Raw genomic sequence first — 26,208 nt, forward strand, 5'->3', positions numbered from 1 at the left:
ACAAGAAACAAGTATACAAAAACAAACAACAAATAATTCCATGTACATGACCTTCTAGCAAATTTAGTAATTTTTTATCAATTTATTCTTTTACACAAATTTTACACACCGAATAGAATAATAACGTATTATCTGAACCTAATATTATGTTACAGAATCCTAAATTTAATTCAATCCTTTCCGAATCGTAGAGCAAACACGAGTTTAAAAATCTAGTTGTATTATACAATAGTTTTTTGTATTTGCGTCATACCAGAAAAAACGAGAAATAATAAAACTTCAAACAAAGATAATGTTATGGTCGCATTTTTTAAAACCACATAATATTATATATTACATATAGAATTCGTTTGGAGTACCACAACATTATCTTATCATGCGTATAAACATTGATAAGTAATTTATATAATAAACTTACAATTTATTGTAATGCATACGGGCAGTATCGTTTAGTAAGACAAACCATCACACACGCGCCATGCCTATCCTTAAAATCTTCACGAATGTCTCTAGGGAGAAAATCCCGGTTGACTTTGTTAATAAAATACTGCCAGTTTTAGCAAAGGTGTTGAGGAAACCTGAAAATGTAAGTCCCTACATATTATTATATTACCTGATAAACTTTTACTATTTGTTTAAACTTTATCCTAAATCGAAGCATTTGTTGAATTAAGTACTTAAATAAATTTAAATACAAAAGCCTAACATAAAAGCTATGAAAAATGCACTGCCCCCCTAGCCAAGTGGTTTTCTGTTAGCGTAGCGTTCAATAGAATAGACTACGAATGTATGAGATTGACGTAAGTTGTAGATAAACGTATCTACAGCTTACGTCAATCCCATACATTCGCAGTCTATTCTATTGAACGCTACGCTAACAGAAAGCCACTTGGCTAGGGGGGCTGATATTATAGAAATGCGAATTTTAACTAACTCGTTCAAAGAAATTAACTATAACTCTTAGTAAGTAGAAAGATTGACAAATAACCTAAACCTAAAAGATGCAACCTAAGAAACTAAGCGTTAACCTTCACGAACTAGCGGAGTATGTTAATCGAATTATTATTTTTAAAAAAGGATATGGTTTAGATTTTTATATCATAGTGTTGCCTGTGGTATTATTGTTTTTCGAAGATCTAATAGAAACTGAGAAGTTACTGCTTGTGCACTTCCAAGGGGTAGGTAAAAGGTGGTACCTGTAATTTAATGTTTTGGTGACAAAATTAATTAATTGGAATAACAGAATTACTAAGTGAGCGACAGACTGCAAGTGGCGGAAAATCAATAGAACAGAGATTAACAAACATTAATTTGAGTTACTTGAAATACTAAATGACCAGCTTCATAATATTTGAGCCACCTTATATTGATTAGCATGGCATCGTTACGTCCTGCGTTTTCTCTATCAATATCTTGCATATGATTTATTTACACTCAGCGGCATTCTATCTTAAAAGATATGTTTCGAATAGAAACGATCACTGAATAATACTGAAATGGGCAGAGTACGTACTATGAGTTCAATTTTATCAAATAACTATTTTGATTTTTGATATATTATATGCCAATAAAATTTATTTAAAGAGGGTTATGAAATGAAACAATGTATTCTAGGATTTGTAGTCGCTCATCTAGTGAATTAATCGCTCACTCAATAATTTAGTCACTCATTGAGAATTTAAATATCTCAAATGGATAAACCACAAACCGCTTTTAGTATGCTCAATCTGTATTTTTAACCGACTTCAAAAAAAAGGGGGAGGTAATCAATTCGTCCGGTATATTTTTTTTTTATCAACCAATATTCGTCACTTGTTTAGTATATTTTTCGCTTTCTTATTCATACGACTAAGTTGTTAAAAAAGTATCTCATCATCAGCTCGCTCAGCATCGCTCAGTTTTTTTTCGTTGCTCGTTTTATTATTCCCACTTTGGAAAATTTCAATTTTGTGTCCACGCTCTGCGAAGATTACTTCACAATTTTTATTAATCTGCGAATTCAATATTTTTCCACTGTCAATAATAAAAACATTGCTGTATGTTATTTGATAAGCTTTATCAATGTTCATCAACTTGTCTTGTTTTCTCGATAATAGTGACGCAGATAGCAACAACATATTATACAAAAGTTATATTAAATATATGCGCTATTGCCAGGGATGTGCTATAATATGCCATACTAGTCAAGCTAGTATAATAATACTAGCTTCCCGTCCGCGGCTTTGCCCGCATAACTCCCAATTTCATAGAAATTCTAAGTAAAGATTGAAGATAATTTCCAACCTGATGGAGATCAAGGATGACATGGACGGTTGGCACTAAATTACTCGTGAACTAAATCGAAAAGTGGAATCTTAAATGCGGTTTCTTGTAGGACTGGGGTCTTTAAGCTGTTCCAATACCCAGTGTAATATTACGTATTACTCTACAAGTATATAACGTAGATAAGAATTAAGATACATCTTAGCTTTTAAATCTTAATGTATGTAATACACTAATTTTTACCTCAATGAATTGTTTTATCTATTATTGTTTGTATTTTATCATTAATATTGTTGTATATTGCTCATATAATTCAAACTCCTGCCACTTTATCTCCCCTTCTATTTTTTTTCTCTCCATAAGAATTGCCTTTAGCATTAACAAATTTTTGGATGAATTAAACAACTATTAAAATTAAATTAATTGTATTTTTCGTACTTCACTTACCTACTTAATGTGTAAAATAATGTAATGTTTAATTTAATTTACGTTTCAAAATGTTTGCGCGCGCATAGCTTCCAAACGACAACACCAATTTATATATGTTTTTACGTGTTCCTTATAGTGAGAAAGAAGGATATGTGAAAATAATTCAGTGAAAATTTGAACCCGGTCCAAATCTGCGTGTCAGGCTGCTTTCTCACCTGTATGTCACCGACTCCTTTAGACTGGATTTTAACCCACTTCAAACAGACAGACAGATTTAATTCAAACTTTGTACACTTAAGAGATCAGTGACAATAAAATAGTTTTATAGGTTTCACCGTGTTCTTTAGTTTTGAAGTGAAAACCTCTTTAGCGGCATTGGGTATGAAATCTTAAACTCGCGTCAGGACACGTGGCCAGATCGAAAAAGCGTAAGACAGATTTTTTTTAGCCCTTATATTCCATGCGTAAGACGGATACCATTCCAAAATATCAAACATAGAACGTTAATAATCAAGTTCTCACTTCTTCCGGCACTCCCGGAGTGCAACCCGTCTTTTTTTTTAATAATTATTAGAAATTTGTTCCAGCTTTTCTCCTGCGTGGTGGCTCCAGATTGCGTCTTATCCTTTGCAGGAGATTCCACTATTCCTGGTGCAATGGCTAATCTTGAGTCAATTGGTCACTTAGGTCCAGCAGATAACAAAGTAATTGCCAAAGAAGTAACAGATTTCGTCGAAAAGGAACTAGGAGTTAGCCCCGCCAGGTATAAATCCTATAATATAAAGCAGATCAAATATTGCTCCTTAATCAGGCATAAATGCAGACTCTAAAACCTATCTTAGTTGATAGCGATAAACAATAATTTATTACCATAATAAATCTTGTATTTAATCTTACAATTGCATCTTACATGTTTATATTGGATTTATATTATTTTAATTAAAATATATAAACTAGTCTTCTTATTACATCCATACTTAATATTATAAATGCGAAAGTAACTCTGTCTGTCTGTCTGTTACTCAATCACGCCTTAACTACTGAAACAATTAACATGAAATTTGGTATATAGATATTTTGATACCCGAGAATGGACATAGGATAGGTTTTAACCCGGAAATCCCACGGGAACGGGAACTATGCAGGTTTTTCTTTGACTGCGCAGGCGAAGCTGCGGGTGGAAAGCTAGTTAAATATAAAAATATGCCACTAAGATAACAATCAATATAATTTCCAACACCTTGAATTTTTACGTTTTATATCCCTTATTTGATTTATATTAATATTTTTATAAATAAGTTTAATTATGTATTTATTTCAGATTTGTGCTTACCTTCTACGACATGCAACCGTACAATATCGCGAAAAATGGTGTCACTTTTGCCTGAATTAATTACAAAAAAAATAAAATAATATAAAAACATTCTCGTCTTATTTTAAACCCCTACAAGATCTGTATAGCAAATACGTGGAACTATTTCTCGCGTATTTCTATCGCCTGCGTTCTCTTTGGAAACTTTTACGAAGTTCTCAAACTTATTCAACGTTGCATGTTAGACTTTAAGACTTATAGGAAATTACAGTGATTCTTGTTCCATTAGTTTTCATTGACATGTTATTTAAACGTTTTTAGTAAGTTACTAGCGGTCCGCCCCGGCTTCGCCCGTGGGACATATTTACGTTTTCTCTACATAAGAACCATCCTCGTACTTCATGGAATATAATAAAAAAAGAATTATCGAAATCGGTTCAGCCGTTCTCAAGTTATGCGCTTACCAACACATTTTGGGATTCATTTTTATATATAAAGATAGTTCATAATTTCTATGCGATGACTTCATAGCGAGTGCAGAACTAAGTTAAGATGTTGTTATTGAAGTGAAACTTCTTTATCGGGGTTGGAAATAAATTTAGTGTAATATTTTTTCGTCACGCGTGACATTTTACCGTTACGCGCCATCTTTTTTTATCTCTGCCACGCGTGATTCGACGTATTTCTGTCATTTTGTATATAGTAAATCACTATATTTTGACAAATAAGGTTATAAAGAAATTTCACTTCTTACGTGTGTACACTAGTACACGCACACATTTGTTTTTAATTGCTTTTAAATAAAATTTTCCATTTTTCTTTCTGAAGTCGTGAACACTGAATACTTATAGTATGAACATAGTCGATAGTCATTTCTTAACTCATAATCTATTGGCTTGAGGGCTTAATATTGATATGTGAAATGAAACTTCAATTTTTACGTTTATTAAATTTAATGTACAATGTAACTTATGTATAGAATACAGAGAAAACTAAATATAAGAGCGTTGGATATATAGTGTTGGTATGTTACTGCGGCCTTCGTATTACAAGTTTCACAATTCGTAGCGATTTTTTTAATAGGAGACATAAAATATGTTTTACAATTTAGAAACTATTAAACTGTCACACAATTAATTTGCAATTATTCAATAATTCAATTTCACTATCCTAACATTTATTAATTTATTATTATCGACCACACATGTAACATGATTAATGACTAAATCACATATTCATGAACATATAATGAAAAGAAGTATTGAAGTAATCTTAAAAATAAAGTTCTGTATAATTGAAGAGGTTAAACTATTCTTTAATCTAAATATGCGTCAATAGCTTATAAACGGAAACTGTGTTGTCCAATAACTAATCCTTCGTCGTCAGCCAAAAAATCTTCAGTGGGAACAACCTTCCAAATCTCACTAGCTCTAGACGCTTTGTCGATTTGTTCTTCGTCCCAAGAAGCAGAGTCTGACCGCATACTTTGGAGTGTCCTTTTTATTTTATCATCATCTTTACTTGCAGCTGCCCCGCTATCTTCAACAACAACGTTTTTATCAATTGGTATATCAGATCTGTCTTCTATAGTATCATGGTCTAACTCAGAATCTGATACGCTCTTCAATGTATCGTCATTCAATGATGGAGGGTCAGACGGAGTCCGATTGTTACGGCTGTTGGCTAGAGATTTCCAGTTACTTAGATTCTTGAGAACCATTTTGTACATTGGCTCTGTGCTTGGTAATATTTGGTGCAGTATTTCGTAGCAGGGAACGCAGATTTGACTCAAAAATCCAACCTGCAATAACAATCATTATCAAATTTCAAATATGGCAGTATTAACTTAAAAAAATTAAAATATATTTTCATATTTAACTAAGATTTCAGGTTACAAGAGGCAAAGCTAAAGTTAATATTGATTATTTTGTTTAACTATAAAATATCATAATAGAACCCGTGACGTTCATGTTTATATAATCAAACTAGCTTTCCACCCGCGGCATCGCCCGCGCAGTCAAAGAAAAACCCGCATAGTTCCCGTTCCCGTGGGATTTCCGGGATAAAACCTATCCTATGTCCTTTCTTGGGTATCAAAATATCTCTATACCAAAATTCATGCAAATTGGTTCAGTAGTTAAGGCGTGATTGAGTAACAGACAGACAGACAGAGTTACTTTCGCATTTATAATATTAGTATGGATTAGACATTAAATACCTGACTCGGTGGTTGTTCTTCTGGTTTGTTCCTATCCATCATGTCAGCTATGGGAGTTTTCCCAGCAGCTCTTTCCTTGTCTCCTTGCTCATAGAATTCCTCAAATATAACTTTAACAGTTTTTATCTGCACATCCCATGGTTTCGCAGACGCGGAGAGATCAGCGGCCGTCATGGATATGGCCATTGCCAAATTCCTGGGAAAAAATTAAATTTAAATTATTTTTGTTTCCCAATTTATATATCATATCTAAGTTAAAGAGGAACAGTAATTACTACAGTATAATATCATTTATACTCGGATGTTTAAATCTATACTAATATTATAAAGCTCAAGAGTTTGTTTGTTTGAACACGCTAATCTCAGGAACTACTGGTTCGATTTGAAAAATTCTTTCGGTGTTAGATAGCCCATTTATCGAGGAAGGCAACATCATCACACTAAGACCAACAGGAGCAGAGCCACGCGGGTAAAACCGCGAGGCACAGCTAGTTCATACTCCTACTGTATCTAATGGTCCACTAGATAAATTAATTAATACGTAATAACCATAATAAATTAGAAAACAAATGTTTACCTGTGCTCCGTTGCAGCCCAGTCAAAACCTTTGCTTCTCGAATCTCCGCTATAAACGATGTCTTTCATTTTCTTCAAATTTGTGAAGAACTGAACAAGATCAGTTGCCAAAATACAATATTTAATGTAGCGCAATATATCCTTGTAGTCCTCACTTGAAAGGTGAGAGAATATGTAATGTCCTTCCTGAAAATATAAGTTATGATCTCAAACAAGTATCACAATCTATATATCTTAATATATATAAATCTCGTGCCAAAATGTTTGTCCTCAATGGACTCCTAAACCACTTAACCGATTATAATAAAATTCGCACACCATGTGCAGTTCGATCCAACTTGAGAGATAGGAAAGTTTAAATCTCAAATCGTTTTAGAGAAAGCGGGCGAAGCCGCGGGCGGTAAGCTAGTCTTATACTATAAAAATGAATCGCAAAATGTGTTGGTAAGCGCATAACTCGAGAACGGCTGAACCGATTTCGTTAATTCTTTTTTATAATTCCTTGAAGTACCAGGATGGTTCTTATGTAGAGAAAACGTAAATATGTACCACGGGCGAAGCCGGGGCGGACTGCTATTTATTAAATAATTCAAGTATAATACAATCCTACAGCGATCCAAAAAGCTCTTCTAATAGTAACTATTACGGATAACAACAATGCTTGAAAATTTAATTTTCTAAAGACTTTTGGATAACACTAATTTATTTATTTAACTCTTTAATAGTGTACAGATAGGTAACCTTAGAACTACTTATAGATAGAACAGAGTACAACTATTTTGGCGGCCTTATCACTTAATAGTGATCTCTTCCAGGCAACCACGGTAAAAGGTAAACAAGCAAAATGACCACTATTGGCGGGACGAGAACAGAAAAAAAGAATAATTACATAAATAAATATATACTTAGGAGGAAACACACTGATACTAATGTTTAAATTTACCAAAAACTTCTAGAATTATCATACCTGTTGCAAAATCTTGACAGTTATATTGAAATGATGGTGCTCCAATGGCGAGGTTGTATACATAGCTGCCAAGGGAGACGCAGTTTCGTTCAGGTACTGGTTGGTATATCCTCTGTGGTCTAGATCGTGGCATAAACACGCCACGAATAGTGCTAACCTCTGAATCAAACAAAAAATAAATAAATCTATACTAATATTATAAAGCTGGTTGGTTTGTACGCGCTAATCTCGGGAACTACTGGTCCGATTTGAAAAATTCTTTCGGTGTTAGATAGCTCATTTATCGAGGAAGGTCATAGGCTATATATTATCACGCTACGACCAACAGGAGTGGAGCCACAGGGGTGAAACCGCGCGGAACAGCTAGTGAATAAATGAATCTTTATTGAAAAAGTTTTATATACAGATTTAAATATAGTGGGTGAAACTAAAGCCTATGTTCGTTTAAAAAATGTTGCAGGCTGCTTTAAGTGAACTGTATTATTTGATTCAAATGGTTCTCATATTTATTAGATACAAAATAAGGCGAGAATCAAAATAAATAATTCTTATTGACGAGATTGACAAAACGAAGGTATCTTATGGAAAATAAGGCAAGAAAAAAATTATAATATAATCCTTATCGATCGACCTTGATAAAAAGCTTGGGCGGAAATTTAAGGATATTAAGCTTGTACTTAAAATGCCGCCCAAGTATTGATGGTGGGCGGTTGTGACTGATTTATATAAAGTATGCCCACATGTTCCTTTGATTGCTTTTATACAAAATATTTACAAAAGGTTGAGGGAACCTTGAGAGAACCAATTAGTTGGATTATATTCATATTTGCGTATCAAAAATTATATAAATAAATCTGCAAATTAAACTGTGTCCAACATAATTTACCCAGAGCGTACATGTTCATTCGATGCAGAAACTCAAACACAGTGAAATTCAATAAAGTTTTTATTTGTCACTAAAAGCGAAACTAGCAAACACGGCTCGTGATGAAAAGTTTCTATTTATTACGATGAAACTTTCAAATCTGTTTTGAAATATCATTTAACGTTCTTATAAAAGTGTAAATATTGTAAGGAGTAAAAACTACATACATACGTAGATTGTTTCTTCGCTATTTGGTGGTATATGTTAAACTAACTTCTTTTATTTATTATTACCTAGGTACTTAAACTGTAATCTTTTTTACCATCTAACATAAAAATTTATTTCTACTCACCATTTTATAATCAAATCTCTTGTTCTTGTCATTTTTCAGCATAACATACATGGAGTGGGCGACGGACCAACCATGGTCGAAATTATGATACGGAACCCTTCTATAGTTCTTCCTTACAGTCAGAACAAATCTTGTCACTGATGTTTTATCGAAATTGGACAAGCCAAACAGATCATCAAACATAGCCAACACAGCTTTGCACTTTTGAAAGTCGTCAATCTTATATGGGTCCAGGTAAAAATCGTCCATATTTATATTGACTTTAAGGTTACTATTGAGTATTTCTTGCACCTCGTTCTCCCTGCATGTGTTGTGGTAGCTCAGAATTTCCAAAGTGACTCTGTACTTTTGTTCTTTGCGCATTATTTTATCATAGAGCTTTGCGTGATGAAGAGCTAGTCCAAAGACTGTGGAGAACATTTCAAAAGCCACTTCATCCTCGTGATCGAAATAGTTACTGTTCCTTTTGTTCACCATTTGGACTACACCTATCACTTTGCCTTCGACTTTTACAGGCATGCAAAGGATACTTGATGTTTTATATCCTGTTACTTCATCGACATCCCTGAAATAAAGCACAATATATGAATCAATCGAAATTGTGCTTGTTAATTATGTGCTAATTTTAGTTATGATACTAATTTTCTTAACGCATACCTACATGTAACAAAAAAGTTCTTTCATCACGTTTAAAAAAAATTCACTACACTAATTTACTGTACAATTCCGTTTTACTCCCACAAAATATTAATCATTAAAATTTAATAATTTGACAAACTTTACCTATTAAATCTGTAATCAGAATACGCATCAGGAATGTTCATAGTTTCCCCAGACTGTGCCACGTGTCCAGCAATACCACGATTAATGGGCATTCTTATTTTCTTCTTCTCCATGTCCCTTTCATGTCCTGCTTCGAATTGAAGATCGAAAACTGTGGAAACTAGTTCCGAGTTTCGATAGTCCACGAGGAACAGTGACGCTCTATCAGCATTGACTAGACGTTGGGCGAATTCCAGGATTCTTTTTATAAGCTGATCAAGAGACACCATTTCTTCAAATATTGCCCTGAAAATACATTTTATTTATAATTGAACATGTGAATATTAAAATTTCCTTAATACGTTAAATCGTTTCACCAAAACTGCAGCACTTTTTAGATTCTCCATTAATCTATCCCACTTACTTCACGACTTCCAACAAAAAGTCGGCCATATTGCGTTCCCTTGTCTTGTCCAAGTACAGGTTGCAATAGTGCAGTGTCAGACTGTTCCAAATAACGAAATTGGTGCTCATCTCCTCATCCCTCTTGTCAAATTGGTTATTCGACCTCCACATTTCGATCACATACACTGTTTTGCCCGCGGCATTCAATATCGGCTGATACAAAACGTGATTAAGTCCTTGCTGAAAAAAATATAGAAAAACGTGAAAATATTTCGCCGCGAATCGAATTAATTTTACAGATAATCAATTCGGTCTACCCTGTAGAATTGGAATGTAGAAAAACAATCTTTTAGCCCGATCAATGTTTAAAAATAAGATTGCAATATTAAATTGATAAGGCACTTAAAGAATCTACTATTTTAAGAAAGATCTTGTTTAAAGAATAACCACAGATCAAAGACAGCGAAAAGTAACTATGTATATGCAAAGAGGAACGTACCTTTAAATACGACTTTCTATATTTGTAACATTTTTATCAATTTAACAAAAAAAGCAAGCCGTTTTTGAGAATGACAATAGTTGCATAAAGTTAAAAAAAATAGTATCAAATTTAAAATTTCGTTTCGCATGTCGCTTCCGTAAATTCATAAGAGTACCACCTAAAGGGTGGTCCCCACAGCTATCGAAGTTTTTCAAAACCGATCTTACCGCTTCATCAATTCCGAACTTCTGACGCAATTCCTTTGGAGAATCTGGAAAGATGTCGATATCATTCTTCGACAGCCGCCATGTTGCGCCGCGCCTTGCCACTTTCAGTACTAACTCCACTTCTTCAGGCCCTGCACGTTCTAAGTTACTACTATCCTGTATAATAAATTTGTTAATGTAAAATTACCGTCTTTGTTATGATTATTTTTGTAACTTTGTGATCGCTTGTAATATTGTGAATAATTGGTCTATATTACATAGTGGGAAGATATTATCGTCTAAGATATAGGCTCGGCCTAGTTTAGACGTTAATGTTTTATGTATTTTTTATTATGTATTTTAGATTTTTTATTTTATTTTTTATTATTGTGTATGAATTATAGATGTTTTCGTCTTCGTTGTAATTGTATTCGAAGCCCTGAAACTAGTTACCAGATAAATTTGTCCCTTTCGCGCTGCGCTAAATAGATTTAGTAAAAATGCTTTTTGATCTCAAAAACTAAAGTTAAATTGTGTACCTAGGAGATGTATAAAATGGAACAATGGATGGATCGAAGCCGCAAGCATAAACCTTAAACATATTAAACATCCTATAAATATACAAAATGACGTAGCCTTAATATTAATCAGTTTAAACTTACTTTGGTATGAACGCCTGGAGCGCTATTTGTGAAGTATTGTACAAAATTCATATGATCAGGGTACAATTTGAACACCCTGTACGCATCAGCCCCGACTGTGTTACTGACGAAGTACGCAATTTCGTTTATGACAGAATGTTCATCGCCGACTTCTTGAAGTTTCCTTATCAATGTCTGAAATTCAGTATGTTATAAATATATTTACTGGTTTCCATTAATTTTTTATGTAATAAATCAATAATTAATTATTAAAAATAAAATTTTAGATAATAAGCTTAAAACTCATCATTCATGAGATTGATCGTTTCATTCAAATTATTTTTATCAGTTAAGTTCTGTAGTTTATGTGAAACTGTTCTAACGATTTTGAAAATTGAGAATAAACTATGTCGATAGTGGTCGATAGATTCAATGAGGTATATGTAGGCCCTATAGAAAATGGCAAAACTACTTACCATAAACTTTTGTTTGCAATTCGTCATTTTGTTTGTATTCCATTGTTCGTTGCTTTTCTGCAAAGATTTCAATTTTTTATTGAATTTTTAATATTCAACATCAGCAAAGTACGCTTTTTATATAAAATATAAGTATTCTTATTATGGTTGTTGTAGTACCTTCATACTAGCATTCCACCCGCGTCTTCGCTCGCTTTATCTTAAACCTAATCTACACATATGTATAATATAAAGTTGAAGAGTTTGTTTGTTTGTTTGAACGCGCTAATCTCAGGAACTACTGGTCCGATATGAAAAATTCTTTCGGTGTTAGATAGCCCATTCATCGAGGAAGAAGGCTATATTATGTCATCACGCTAAGACCAACAGGAGCGGAGCCACGCAGGTGAAAACTGAATCCGCAGAGCGCAGCTATTAAATTATATACCAACAATTACACTTCAATCACTCTATCTATTAAAAAAACTGCATCAAAATCCGTTGTGTAGGTTTGAAGATATACATTTATACATTACGACAGAAGAAGCGACTGCTTTATATCTACTATGTAGGTTAGCCTTTGAGGGTTGCCTGGGAGATATGGATTAGAGCGATATTGCTCTACATTTGTACATTTAAATCAATTAAGATATTTATAAAATAAGATAAAACCCAATGTACAATAAAGAATAAATAAATAAATATGTAGTGGTTGACTTACGAGATTACGTGTCTTCTTGAGCAGCCACTGCTCCAGCTCCTCCACCGGGATGCTGTCTACGACGTACGCTTCCAGGAACTCTTTATTGTTCTCCAAGTACTGCATCACGCTCATAGCCTCTCTACCTTTGGTACGAGCTGAAAATTTTATTACTTTCCAATGTCTATAATAAACCAACATCACCTGTCTAAAAGAAAGCTGTGTTGGGAGTTACGCCTTAAAGCAATATTGTTGACGATGTGGAAAAGGATAGAGCTATATACATCTAGCACCATCACTTTCCTACACAGTAAATAATCCTGCTATAAGACGTCATGGTAACCCCTGAATAACTTTAACGCATAGTTTCGCTCTTCAAATTTATTATTGACACACTATTTCGATCTTGATTTATTTCTCTGTTATCTATCATTCATTCGTTGCACTTATTATACGTACATATTCAGCATAATATTTTTTAAATTAACAAGAATAAAAGTACTAAATCAGAACGGAATCATTCGATTATTGAATTTTAATTATATTATCTATTATAAAGTCCAGAAAACATAGTAATTACGAATTAACTTAATCAACAACGAACGTAATTCAAAAAGCAAAAAAAAATCCCATCTATACGATTTCAGTTCAAAATTTACCATGTAAAACAGTGTCAATTGACGTAAAATGTTATAAAAATTTAACGCGAAATATTCCACAAATGTTGTTAACTTCGATACAACTTTATCCAGACAAATTCGAACACTAACAAAGACTAATTTCTCAAAACTGAATTGTATATATTTTGCGAGGCTTGCATGTCACTTGAAACTCTACATAGCTCACGTATTGCATATACAGGATGTTTATGTTTTGAATCGGTAAAGTAAACAACATGAATATCAATATTAATGTGCATATTATAAAATTGTACGAAAGTCAATACCGTACATTTAATATTTTTATATAATACTTGGCGCTCGATCTACCATAGATAGCAAAGCCAAAAAAATATCTTTTAGAATTTTTGTCTGTTTGTCTGTATGTATGTCCGGGCTAAACTCATATCTATAGTATTGCTGCTGAGTTTTTTTTTCCGGAAATATCATGGGAACGGGAACTAAGCCGGTTTTTTTTGACTACGCGGGCGAAATAAGGCGAAAGGCGCTGACGGAAAGCCAGTTAAATCTAAAATCAAAATTAATATGTATGATGTAGAGTTTTTCATGATTGCATTGATTAAAACAATGTTTCTTAATTCAAATATCATTTACAAATTGAATAGACGTCACCCTGTAGATATATTGCACTTGCATACATTAATGTCACGTTACCATAGATCTGCACAATAATCAAATACTTATATTTGACACCAAGTTTGACACTGATAAATAATACAGTAGTATGAGAAAGAACCTAAGACATGTGCAATGGCTAATAACATATCATATACGTAACGTGCTGAAAATTCAATAGTAGGTAATAATATAAGTGTTATTTAACTTGTAGTGTAGTAATATGTAGTTAATACTTAGTACAAAATTGCATATAATTTTGGTAGAGCTGCTCACCCCGGATCCTCCTGGATAAGTTTTTTATGTGTATAAACGGTATTTCTCTCGTTATGAAACATCCTTCTGTCTTAATAAAAATAAGAAAAAAAACTCGCATCTGCACTCACATTTTATTACACTTACACTTCGAAATTAAGGGGTGCGTACACTGTGTTGTATGCAAGTTGTATGGTTGTCAGGATAAATCTCATCCTAAATATCGCATTTACCGCCTCCTTGGTACAGTGGTTGACGCGTGAGCGTAGAACCGAGGGGTCCTGGGTTCGATTCCCGGTGGAGACGAAGAAAAAAAAATGTCTCGGTCTGGTAGGATACAGAAGACTGATCACCTACTTGACCCTAAAGAAAATCGATCAGTGAAACAGATGTATGCATAATGCATCTGCCCCTTACCCCACTAGGGGACACGGGACTTCACTTTTAAAAAAAATGTCGCATTGCGCTTTTGATATTTTCTGCAAAACATTTAATACCCTGCCAATATGATTCGTTCTTCATTAACCTATTTTTTTAGGGAAAGTTGTAGTTGATCGCCCCAACCCCTCAAATAAAAGCTTACTTAAGAGGGATTTCATCTTTTTTTCGAAAGTAATATCATAATAATTTAAGCCGATTATAAGATTGTTTTTGAAAGATTAAGACCTCTCAACCCAAAATCATTCCCGATCACAATATATTGATCGCATCTCGTAAGCTAGAGTCCAAAGTATGTATGTTTACACACTCACAAAAGATGATCCTCCTTTTGCCACGATCAAAAATAGAACATATAATATAAACCAATCATAAATTACATACGTGATTTTTGTGTTCGACGCGCTGGTCTAACAGGAGTCTGTCCAAAATCTTGAACAAAACACACTTTATGATAATCTGACCAGGTCTTAGAATCTGCTATTCGTTTTGGCTTCTCGTTCATAGCTCGATCTAGAACACATGAGATTTTGATACACAATATGTATGACACCTATTTAACCTTTAATATTCGATTTTTATTTCTATAAATAAAAAGTGAATATCGAAAGAAGAAAATAATCATATCCCAATACAGTAACAAAGGCCTGATGTAGGTTCAGGCCAAAATACACCAAGTGCATGTCGGTTGTCGCATATATCTTTAACTTTTCGTTTAAGCCTTTTTGTGTTTTCCTCCACAAATTGGAGTAAAGGTAACGTAGATACTGGATGTAGACAAATTTTAAAATCGATTTAATTTCACGTTTTCCCAGTATCTGACCTCGTCGATATTCTTGATTGAAATCAGAGCACAAAGGCGTAAGTATGAATTAATTGACAATGTTGCACGAAATATTCAAACAATGATAGCGACTTCAACAACGTACAATGGTACGATATTATCAAACTAGATGATGGACTAGATTTTAAATAATGACCCTACGCCCCTTATCAAAATGCCTGACAAAATAATTTATTGGAAAACAGTGTTGTCCTGGCTTTGTCCAAAACGTAGGTAAATAAAGTTGTTAGTATAGTGCGTGATAATTGATAATAAACCTACTTCCTATAATTTATCTATTTTTTGTACGGTATAGTTTACAGAGAAACTACCTGTGCATCCCTCTCGATCTCTCTGACTCTATAGATGATCAATCATGAAAATATAATATTATCCAATTTTTTTTATAATTTAGGTAGAATCCATTAAAGTTCTTGATCCCTTGATTAAGTACAACTTTTAGCTAATTTACCTTATTTATTATAATTATTGTAATACTCACTCAATTCTCCATTGTTGCAAATCGGGGGCAGAAAGCGCGGGGAATTAGAAGTTGCCTGCGTACAAATATATCTAAATTCATTACGATGCACTTATAAATGTATTGAAATCTTAAAATTATTTATCGATCGTGAATTAAAAAAATTAAAACATTTAATAAAAAATAAAAATTAACGTTAATAATTGGCTGGGATCGTACAGTTAAATGACTGTTAGGTACCTGAAGTAAATATTGTAATAAATAAATATAACAAATGATAATCAAAAAGAGATTGCTTTATCGTGTTTATCAGCTTCAATCAGATTGTTTTAATTCAACGTCAGAATTTTAAACTATTAAATAAAAAATGTGCATAAAATCCATATTTCACGCATAAAAATTCGATTAATACACATGAAAATAAACGAAACGCTCTATAAAATAAATTTGTTATTGTATTGAATAACTAGCTGTTGCCCGCGACTTCGTCCGCGATTAGGTCGTTTTTCGTCATTCGTCGTTTAAAAAAAATACGTGACACTTTATTTTAAAATGTTCTTAATTATTGTCTCTTATAAAATTTAACTACATTCAAATTGAACACTCTGATAAGAAAATCTTAAAATCTGAAGAAAACATGAATGAATGTGATTTAAATTCTACATTACTTAGTATCAAATAATAATCTAAATTAAATGTAGATTAACAGTTTGAGCACACCATTATAGAATATGTACCTAAGTATTAAATTACGTTAGTTTACATAGTAACTTTACTAAAAACACGATGACTATCTTTCGCGCTCGGTACCACAAACTAAGCATGTTTGTGGTACGTGGCCCGCGTCACTTAACCCTCTGCGACTCGCGAGTTCCCCTCCGTTGCTATGCGAAAATACATTCGTCGCCCTACTGTAGGAAAAATTGTAATACTGTGGCCTGGGTGTTATAACACGTCCAGGGAGTTCCTGAGTGCCGATATCACCATCTTGAGGAAAAGCTTCTAATGTCGATTTAAAACTGCATACATACGAATTAACCTGCTGAAATGAGTTCAGTTTTAAATTTGAGAAATATTGATTTCTTATATTCCACTATTCGTTGTAGTCGAATACAAAATATATTTAAACAAACTTAGGTTAACTTAGGCTAACTTAGGTAAATATATTTAAAAAACCTTCAGGCAAAAGGGATCCTATCAAATGGTAAACTTGACCTTGTATCTTAAAAGTAAGCATGAACGGACCTTCTGATAATTTTTGAGCACCAAAGGATCATTTGAAACGCACTACTATAAGAGTGAATATTGTCTAATAACAGTTTACATTGGACAGTATGTTCCTCTAAATGTAGTGATTTCAAAGGTTCCGGTGTATCTTCAAACGAAAGCCGACTCCATACTACACCTTAAAGCATTACAAAAAGAACATACTACGTTAATATCGCATATACAGAAGATGATCTGTAATTAATTGTGAGGTTATAAGCAAACCCCCTTTTATATTTGTCAGACCACACCACCGAATTCGTAGATTGTTTACCTCAAGTCATTAAGACTATGACGAAATCTGTCTGCAGTAAGACGGGCCTCTCGCTATTCGTACGTTTCCAGAGACCGAATAGTTTCAATTCTTAATCTTTCATTAAACAAACTTATTAATCGTTCTTGTCTCATATAATTGTAATATTCGCGTCCCTACTCTAGTCATTGCTTATGCTCATGTTCATCTTCAAGAGATCGAATAATATTATGATGCACCCTTTCATTTGTCAAACGGTCTTCATATTGAGTAAAGTTTCAGATTCTCGAGATAAAATATGACTGTCGTGATCAGTAGTGAGACGTAATTCCCTCTCAGTGAGGGTTTCGGTCTCACGGGATAGTACAATATGCCGTTTGCGATCAGCTGTGAGACGTCATACCCTCTCACTGAAGGTTTCAGTCTCACGGGATAGTAGGGGAGACCGGGTTTGGTTGTCTCACGGGTTGGTTGTCACAGCGCGCAGCGGTCTTAATACAAAACTGAACTATCGAATAAGTCTGTTGACCAGCGTGGCAAGAGCGATACAGTGACAACGCTGTCCCCACTTCACGTCAGACCGCCCCGATCTGCCATGACGGCCTCACACGTGTTTATTGTTTTCGCAAAGATTTTTTATGATATGAGAACCGAATATGCTCCTCATAACATCACTCTTTGTGAACGAAACGACAGCGCCGTTTAATTCAATGCCAACACCATCAGAAAAAAGGATTATTTTTAATTGTGAAAAAATATATTATGATTTACACTATTAACACTCTTTTAACATAAAATATAAGTCTGTGAGTGTGTAAAAATAAATCCAGCTAATTACACATTAAACTTATGTTTATAATTTGGTATACGACATGAAAATATATTAATTGTCAAGCAATAATAATACAGATAAATACTGAACATAAGTATAATAGATATTAAGTAGTATTAGTTAAAATATACTTTGACTGTTAGTCAAAGTTTATTTTTACTAACAACATGTAAATGAAGAAGAAATAATAATTAACAACGAACTAACCTTTTCTATAATACTTAACACGGCACATTTTTCAAATTATCTTGCTCAACTCTACTCAAAAATTTGAGGGTTTTGTTGGAACTTTAATATGTAAAAACTATGATATATCTAAACTACGATACAACTTGCATGCGGAAATGCTCATTACAATTGTGAATCAAAAGAATAACTAACAACATACTATTCAATTTTATTGAGCTGATGAATATCTTTTGCCTGGAAGAAATCACCGTCGCCTAATAAATATAATGTGTTTTCTTATAAAACCGTTACATAATTTATTTTATCTACTTAAATAATGAAAATGATATATTCATAAAATATAAAACATATTATGTTAAATGATTAAAAATAAATAAATGAAGCAACTACGATTCAAAGAAAACATCTTTTTCAGTGTGAAAATGCTCTTAGCAATCCTGGATGATGAACTGTATATCATGTACTCTGATCCCAGTACGGTCGGTACATCGATAGCCATAACGATAAATATTATAATCAGACCCGCAAAGTCAAAATAAAAACATTACTTGTAAAGTTGTAAGTGAAAAATTTACGTTTCATTTGGCAATAACATTTTTTTCGGTACTAAAACGTAGTAGTTTGATATGTGGTTGGCTGCCCCTCCTCTCCTTCCTGAAAAATATCCTCAAAATTTCCCAAGATACTTCCAATGATTGAACCATTGGACGTTGGACATTAACTTCAGTCAAAAATTGACGAAGCGGATGATTACTAATTTCCACTTAATCCTCGCTGCTACTATCTTTATCATCAAATCATCAATTTTCAAGTGGTGTAGTAAAAATATCAGCAGAAATCGTCTTCCAAAGGCGATATAATTTTATGAGCATTGAATCTGTAAATAAAAAAATCAAAAGTTAACTGTAAATCTATAAAAAAAGCTACTTACAAATAAAATTTTATCAAAAACTACTGTTCCCAATGCACCTCAAAATAATAAAAGAATTCATCATTTTATTATTTCATTCTAAAAGTGTAATAGGTATAATACCAACAAAAAACATGAATTGCTATCATTATAAAAAATAAATACCTTTAGGTAACAACTTACCTTTTGTGGGAACGCATGATGGTGAAAATTCACAAAACATGAAGATTGCATTTGATATTTTTGGTTTTATGGCATTCAATTGCTTTATAAATATCACTACATAGTATAAAAAGTCGCTTTCTCTGTCCCTATGTCCCTATGTCCCTTTGTATGCTTAAATCTTTAAAACTTCGCAACAGATTTTGATGCGGTTTTTTTAATAGATAGACTGATTCAAGAGGAAGGTTTTAGTATATAATTTATTAGGTTTTAGACAAAGAGGACGAAGCCGCGGGCGGTAAGCTAGTAAATTTATAAAACACGAAGATTTTTAAAATTGTAACTAATGAACACAATCATTAGATTAACTGTAGATAATGGTGTCTAGTTTTACTTAAAATAATAAACATCTACCCTCACTTTAAAAAAAATGTAGTATATTTATTATTTACACGAAATATATATCTTATAGGGAACGGAAGATATGGGTTAAAGAGTTAAATAAATAAATAACATAATTATATTTAAATTATTCATTTTTACTAACATTATGTTCAGTAGTGTTAACATGTAAATTGATTTGATTTTTACGAAATCTCATAGATGGCGCTGTTACAAAATTAACATTATACAACTTACATTCTTTAAACTATGTTTCTCTTCCCAAGTTACTTAAATGGCATAATTTTATAGTGTCAATCTAGATATTGTCAAACAACATTTAAATATGCGTCATTTGATTATTAATTTCCAATAGTTAAAGTGTGTTTGATTTCTATAACACTTCATAGATGGCGCTGTTTCAAATTTTTCTTTATACTGCTTATTCATTTAACTGTTCCTCTGCCCAAATTACGTAAATGACATAGTTTTTATATTGTAAAGCTAGATAATAGCATGGCTTACTCGAAACCAACATTTAAACATGAGTCTTTACATTGTACGCTGTCGTAGTACACAGAATAGGTAAGAAAAATAAAGGTTCACAGCTCCTCCCCCGAAGGTGATATCATGATAATATGTATAAACTATCCTCACCCGACCTCTAAGGAATATTCATGCAAAATTTGAAGTAAATCTATGCAGTACTTTCTGAGATTAGCTCGGAAATACATACAGACAAACAGACAAACAGACAAACAGACAAACAGACAAACAGACAAAAATTCTAAAAACTATGTTTTTGGCTTCTATATCGATTATAGATCATGGATCAAGTATTCTTTTAAAAAAATATTCAATGTACAGTTTTGACTTTCCTACGATTTTATTATATGTATAGATATTGTTATTACACGTTCCATTTTTATATCTCCTAACTATAAATCCTTCTAGACCCACTAATATTATAAATCCGTTTGTGTGTTTGTTACTCTTTCACGAAAAAACTACTGGACTGATTTTGATGATTTTTTTAAGTCATAGATCAGAATAACAAATAAGCTATATGATTACTTAATTTTACCGCAGCATTTTTAGCTAGTTCTACTAATCATTTTTATAAACTTTTATTTATTCTATAATAATTCTTAAACTTCCGCACAAGAATAATTTCCCGCCACATGTAACTGGTATCTACTACGTCATCATTTATCAATACATCCGTTTGTTTGTTTCTTTGAACGCGTAATACCAGGAACTATTGGACCGATTTCAAAAATTCTTTCACTGTTCGATATGACGTGTACGTGATCTCTGAATGAGTCTTAACTAGACATATTATTATACCACGTGCAAAGTCGGGACGGACCGCTAGTTCATCAATATATCGGCATTAAGTATATCTGTATAAATTTGTCCTTTTGTTTACTCCTCAAAATGATGGCCAATTTACTGAATTTATATTCTAGGACTCATTAAAATAAATCTACATATTATTTATATAAAAAAGAATCCCTATTTCCCTTCCTCCATCACGCGTGAACGGCTGAACCGATTTCCACAACTTTTTTTTTGATGTTCGTTATTGTCATGAAAATAATCTTATGAAATAAAACCTTTAGAAAGCGCCAAACATTAGTAAAAATAAAAAAAAATTACAACCACGTTTGAAAATTCTTGCGAAGACAGGACTGCGTCTGTCGGTCCAGCTGGTTACAGAGATAAAACAATACCTTTGAATAATTCCTAGATATTTTGTATACCTATAAACTACATCTTGTTTGTTGGAAAACGGAAATTGAGTCCCGTTAAAGGAAATTGTCTCTACAAACTTGTATTAAAATGACGAAGCATTAATAATTAGTTTTGTTTAGCATTACAATCTATTACAATAATATTTACCTTCATTTTGATCCAATACATATTATTTTTTTATAAAGATAAAAACGTTTTTTTTTTCTGTATTAAAATAAGATTTTAATAATAATAGAACTAATTAATTGAAAACTATTGCAATAATTAATGTTGTTAAAATTTAAAATAACCCATTAACACTTTTAAACTATTGAAATGCGTAATTGACCTGAAGATAGAATTGCCAGAATTTATAAAAAAAATTAATAATTTCATTTTTCTGATTGATCTAATAAATAATATCAAAAAATCAATGGCCATATCGCTAAAATGCGTACATCAAAGATCACAAAAACAGTCTGTCTATCACTTATGAATGACGCGATTCTATTTTATATAAATAGATTGAAAACCCCATACAAATAACAAGTTTCAAAGACACTCCATCGTCCCCTTTAATTGGCCCTTGTCCAATACCATTAGGGAAATATGCTGTTATTAGAAAACAAATATTTATTGGAGGCATAAAGCTATCATTATAAGAAGCTATTGTTAGCCATCTATAGTTCAGTTGATTTAAATCTAATGAACAGGGGCCGTATTTATGATTACTAATTTCCAGACAGATTATGCCGTGAATTTAACTGCCACGGTTAATTATGGTATTATATGAATTTGCCAGTCAGTTCAATTCACGGCGTAAATTGACTGGGAATAAGAGGTCATAATACGGCCGATACGCCTGAGCAGTGGTGGCTCAGTGGTGAGACCTAAGACTTCGAATCGATAAGTCCGTGGTTCGAGACCAGGCGAGCGCGCAGGAAATAAATTGATTTTTCAATTTATCTGCGCATGTTGTAACATCACCACTGCTCGAACGGTGAAGGAAAACATCGTGAGGAAACCGACATGTCGAAGAATTAAAAAGTTCGACGACATGTGTCATCCGCCAACACGCACTTGGCCAGCGTGGTGGATTATGGCCTGTACCCTCATAGGAGGCCCGTGTCCCAGCAGTGGGAACGTATATGGGCTGATGATGATGATGATGATGATGAATACGGCCCCAGTAACGTTAGAGTACAAAGAAAATTACTCGATTTAAATTCTTGATACACTTTCCCGAACCAATTCGTAGTACTTGAGCATTTACAAAGTATTTTTAATTCAAGACCTACGTTAATTGTTTAATGAGTCCCGACAAACAACGAACAACATTGACTACGATAAAGACGAAACTTTTTGCTTACAAAACGCTTTCCTTCCCAAAGGTTAAGCCAATGAAAGCGCTTTGTAAACATACAGAAGTATTGCAAGTACAGAATATAGGTATTGTACTAGTTGCTCGCCCCAGCTCCGCCTTTACAAGACAATTAATCTAATAAATAATTATAATTGACACATTTTTTTTATTTTTTTATTTTATTGCCGTCAGGCATTCATTCTGGAATAGTGTATGATAACTAACAAGACTTTCTATTTAACTCGCTTTTATTTGTGTGATTGTATGTAACCCATCCCTCATCATGTAGACTCGATTTTGACCCACTTTGAATGTACAGTTTATATTCAAACGTTTTTTGCACTTATCAAAGATAAAGAGAAGAAAATAATTCTGAAAATATTTTTTTTTTATTTTTTTTTTTATTAGTTTCATGACTTAGGAAAGATAGAAAGAAAGAACATTTATTTGACTCCACAAAATTGAAATAACACGATTAGCACACAATATAATTAGAATATTAGAATATAATTCAAAGACAGTAAAATTAAAATAAATTTAGTAAAGCTAAGAAGTGGAGCCAAAACTGTAGCCACTCAGCATAAATTGCAACGCAGTTGCAACACTGATTTTTGAACGCTCTTTGAACTTAAGCGTGTTTTTTTAACACATTAATTACTTCTATAAGACAAGTAATTAATGTTAACATTACATAGGTACTAGCTTTCCACCCACGTTTCGCATACGTCACGACAACAAAATATGTTTGTAAACTTCATGCATTTTCGTCGAAACTTTTTTTAGGGTAGTATATATTTTGAAACCAATATCTTTAAAAAAACTATCCAAGCAACACTTCATTTAACTAACTAACTTAATACTTATTGACTGAGAATAATTCTTTTTTTTATTAAGTTATTTGCTTTATGCATAGGTACTACACATGGAGCAACCCTCTTTAAACTAACGAAACTTTGTTAAAATTAAAAAATAAAGTTGAATTATCTACGTGTCTATTTTCTAATATACCTTTAGAATATATATTCAATTTACCTTATTTTTTCCTGGTTCTATATTATCCTTTGGTGTTTCATCTTCTAATTTCGCGTTTTCTAGGCCCGACATCATATAAACCTAAAAATTGTAATCACATTAAAAAAAAGAACAAAAAAACTAACTACTTACTTAAAACATGTAATGTAGGTACATGTTATAAACAACACTTACAAAAAATACAATCGCTAAAAGCACATCAAAACAAAATAAGCAATTAATAACAAAGAAATACATACTTATTAACACTGAGTGAGATAAACATTTTTAAATCATATACTTTAAAGTTATAAATGTACAAAGAAAAGGCACATAATGTATTCGATAAATAAATGAACGCCTCTCAGTAGGCACAGAATAATGACCTAAAATTAGGGTACTCATATACATCCACATTTTATCAACATATAGACATGTTCTAATTTATTACATTGTTTCAAGTGTTATATAATAAATCAAGACAATAACAAAATAACTAAAATCGGGTTCTTCGTATTTATCATCGATAATACATACGTAATAGAAACGAGCGCTTCCGTTCAACTGATATTATGGGTCATAAAACTATTTAATTATTGCCTGCATGAATAAAGCATATTGTTAAATAGAAAGTTTACTTTTAATAAATATATGCATTTGAATACGTATTTCAATAATGTTAATTATAAGTACTTGATTTCTCAATAAAATACATAAGCATTAAAAGCATAAAAAAAATTCGCAACTCGCAAAAAAGTTCTCAAAATATACAAAATCAACAAAAATATTTACTACTAACGCTTCACACGTCGCGTCCTCTACTTTTTACATTATCATAACTAGTAACAAATGAAAACAATTCCGCTTCCAAATAAACCGAATATGAATCACAGATGCACAATGGCCACGCGACCGCCCAGCTTCAGTTCACACAAGCGACTGATAAGCTTCAACACATTCGCATATTAACTTGATAACAAAACATAAACAATATTATTACTCTAAACGGCGCGATACGTTGCACTGTACGTACCTATTATGTATATCAGTATAGTGCCCCGATACTGAGTAGCAACGCTACGCAGTTCCGACGCCCGGCTGGCAGCGGTGCCCCAAAAACAATAAGTAATTATGTCTTGAAATGGCCAGGGGAAACAATTTCCGGAGCCACAGTGTTAGCGATCCCAAACATAGTTATCAATGACATCGTATTCACACACGTACTAAATGTAATTGGAATAATTGCTTGAAACATGCTATACTCCACTCCGCACTCGTATGTACGTCTTGGCTTCATGAGCTTTGCACTAGAGCTTTTTATTGATTGATACGAACCAAAGAAAAAGTACTAACCTTTTTTTTAATCGTCATTGGTAAAATGATAACATAAATCATTTCATTTTAAAAACGCTAAATTGAATTAATATATAATGTATTTTTTGCAGTGTGTTATGTCTAAATATAAATAATAAAGTTCTTTTATTTGATTGAAACTATTTGTTTACAAATATAATAATGCAACATACAGACCCAAAAAGTCTAACTTTTGAGGTACATTTTTAAATGTATAGGTAGGTACCTACTTCCTTGATTATTATTTATTATACACTTCAAATATTTTTTTTATAAAACGTACAACAAACAGCCAATGCAAATCCTATTTATTATGTAAATATATTTAATTAACCAATGAGATCCTTCATCACTAATAATTATTGTTCACTATATTTTCCACAAGTCCGTTTAAAAAATATTTTATAAGTACTTAATTAGTAATATAACAAAAATACACACGTGCCTAATAAAGTACCTAGTCTATTTGTAGTCTTTAATTTGATTCCCACGAAAAAATTTATTTTTTTCTAAACACACAGACATAATTTCGCGCCAAATATTTGACATAACAACTTTTTTATTTTTTACGTGAATGCGGTAGCCAGACACTATCATCATTAAGTCTTGTATACACTGGCCCAATTTTTCAATCCTTGGTTTTTATCCGTTCCGTAAAGTAAGTTTCACAGTGAATTAAAAATACTAACAGAAATTAAATATATATATATGTATATTTTTGATATAGTCGATTTACAATAATAAATAAGTCCTAATTCAGGTTATACCACTCAAATTATTTAATAAATGATTATATTCTAAAATATCAGAGGGTCACCTTCAAACATTCTA

The 26,208-nt window shown here is 32.5% G+C and overlaps 2 protein-coding genes across 4 annotated transcripts; one reads left to right on the forward strand and one right to left on the reverse strand.

The window, feature by feature from the left end:
• The first annotated feature begins 432 nt into the window (after positions 1-432).
• LOC123705130 (macrophage migration inhibitory factor-like) lies at positions 433-4,114 on the forward strand. The gene is made up of 3 exons (XM_045653766.1): positions 433-586; positions 3,279-3,454; positions 4,013-4,114. The coding sequence occupies exons 1-3, from the start codon at positions 479-481 to the stop codon at positions 4,077-4,079; spliced, it is 351 nt and encodes a 116-aa protein (XP_045509722.1). The 5' UTR covers positions 433-478; the 3' UTR covers positions 4,080-4,114.
• Positions 4,115-4,941: 827 nt separating this feature from the next.
• On the reverse strand, positions 4,942-24,969 carry LOC123705262 (probable 3',5'-cyclic phosphodiesterase pde-5). 3 transcript variants are annotated; one of them, XM_045653968.1, is made up of 15 exons: positions 24,824-24,969; positions 24,046-24,126; positions 15,945-15,999; positions 15,004-15,132; positions 12,653-12,789; positions 11,953-12,009; positions 11,498-11,671; positions 10,857-11,012; positions 10,168-10,388; positions 9,765-10,049; positions 8,982-9,546; positions 7,765-7,923; positions 6,799-6,983; positions 6,222-6,417; positions 4,942-5,804 (listed from the first exon to the last, which is right to left on the reverse strand). In XM_045653968.1, exons 2-15 carry the CDS (start codon positions 24,118-24,120, stop codon positions 5,343-5,345), a joined length of 2,856 nt encoding a protein of 951 aa, XP_045509924.1. In that variant the 5' UTR covers positions 24,121-24,126; positions 24,824-24,969; the 3' UTR covers positions 4,942-5,342. The 3 variants fall into 3 exon arrangements, with proteins under 3 accessions (XP_045509924.1, XP_045509925.1, XP_045509926.1); XM_045653969.1 differs by having other exon boundaries at positions 24,817-24,969; XM_045653970.1 differs by lacking the exons at positions 15,004-15,132; positions 15,945-15,999; positions 24,046-24,126; positions 24,824-24,969 and adding an exon at positions 13,291-13,410.
• Between the last annotated feature and the right edge of the window lie 1,239 nt (positions 24,970-26,208).

This window comes from Colias croceus, chromosome Z (genome assembly GCF_905220415.1).
Source record: "Colias croceus chromosome Z, ilColCroc2.1".
In the NCBI taxonomy this organism is placed as follows: domain Eukaryota; kingdom Metazoa; phylum Arthropoda; class Insecta; order Lepidoptera; family Pieridae; genus Colias; species Colias croceus.

What these genes read in the sequence shown, in the direction of transcription:
- LOC123705130 (XM_045653766.1), top strand. Translation starts at nt 479, where the DNA reads ATGCCTATCCTTAAAATCTTCACGAATGTCTCTAGGGAGAAAATCCCG. An exon ending in TGTTGAGGAAACCTGAAAAT is followed by an intron (nt 587 to 3,278) that starts GTAAGTCCCTAC and finishes AATTTGTTCCAG; the next exon opens with CTTTTCTCCTGCGTGGTGGC. An exon ending in CTAGGAGTTAGCCCCGCCAG is followed by an intron (nt 3,455 to 4,012) that starts GTATAAATCCTA and finishes TATTTATTTCAG; the next exon opens with ATTTGTGCTTACCTTCTACG.
- LOC123705262 (XM_045653968.1), bottom strand. Translation starts at nt 24,120, where the DNA reads ATGATGTCGGGCCTAGAAAACGCGAAATTAGAAGATGAAACACCAAAG. An exon ending in GCGTCGAACACAAAAATCAC is followed by an intron (nt 12,790 to 15,003) that starts GTATGTAATTTA and finishes TAAAATTTTCAG; the next exon opens with CTCGTACCAAAGGTAGAGAG. An exon ending in TTTTTGTTGGAAGTCGTGAA is followed by an intron (nt 10,050 to 10,167) that starts GTAAGTGGGATA and finishes ATGTATTTTCAG; the next exon opens with GGCAATATTTGAAGAAATGG.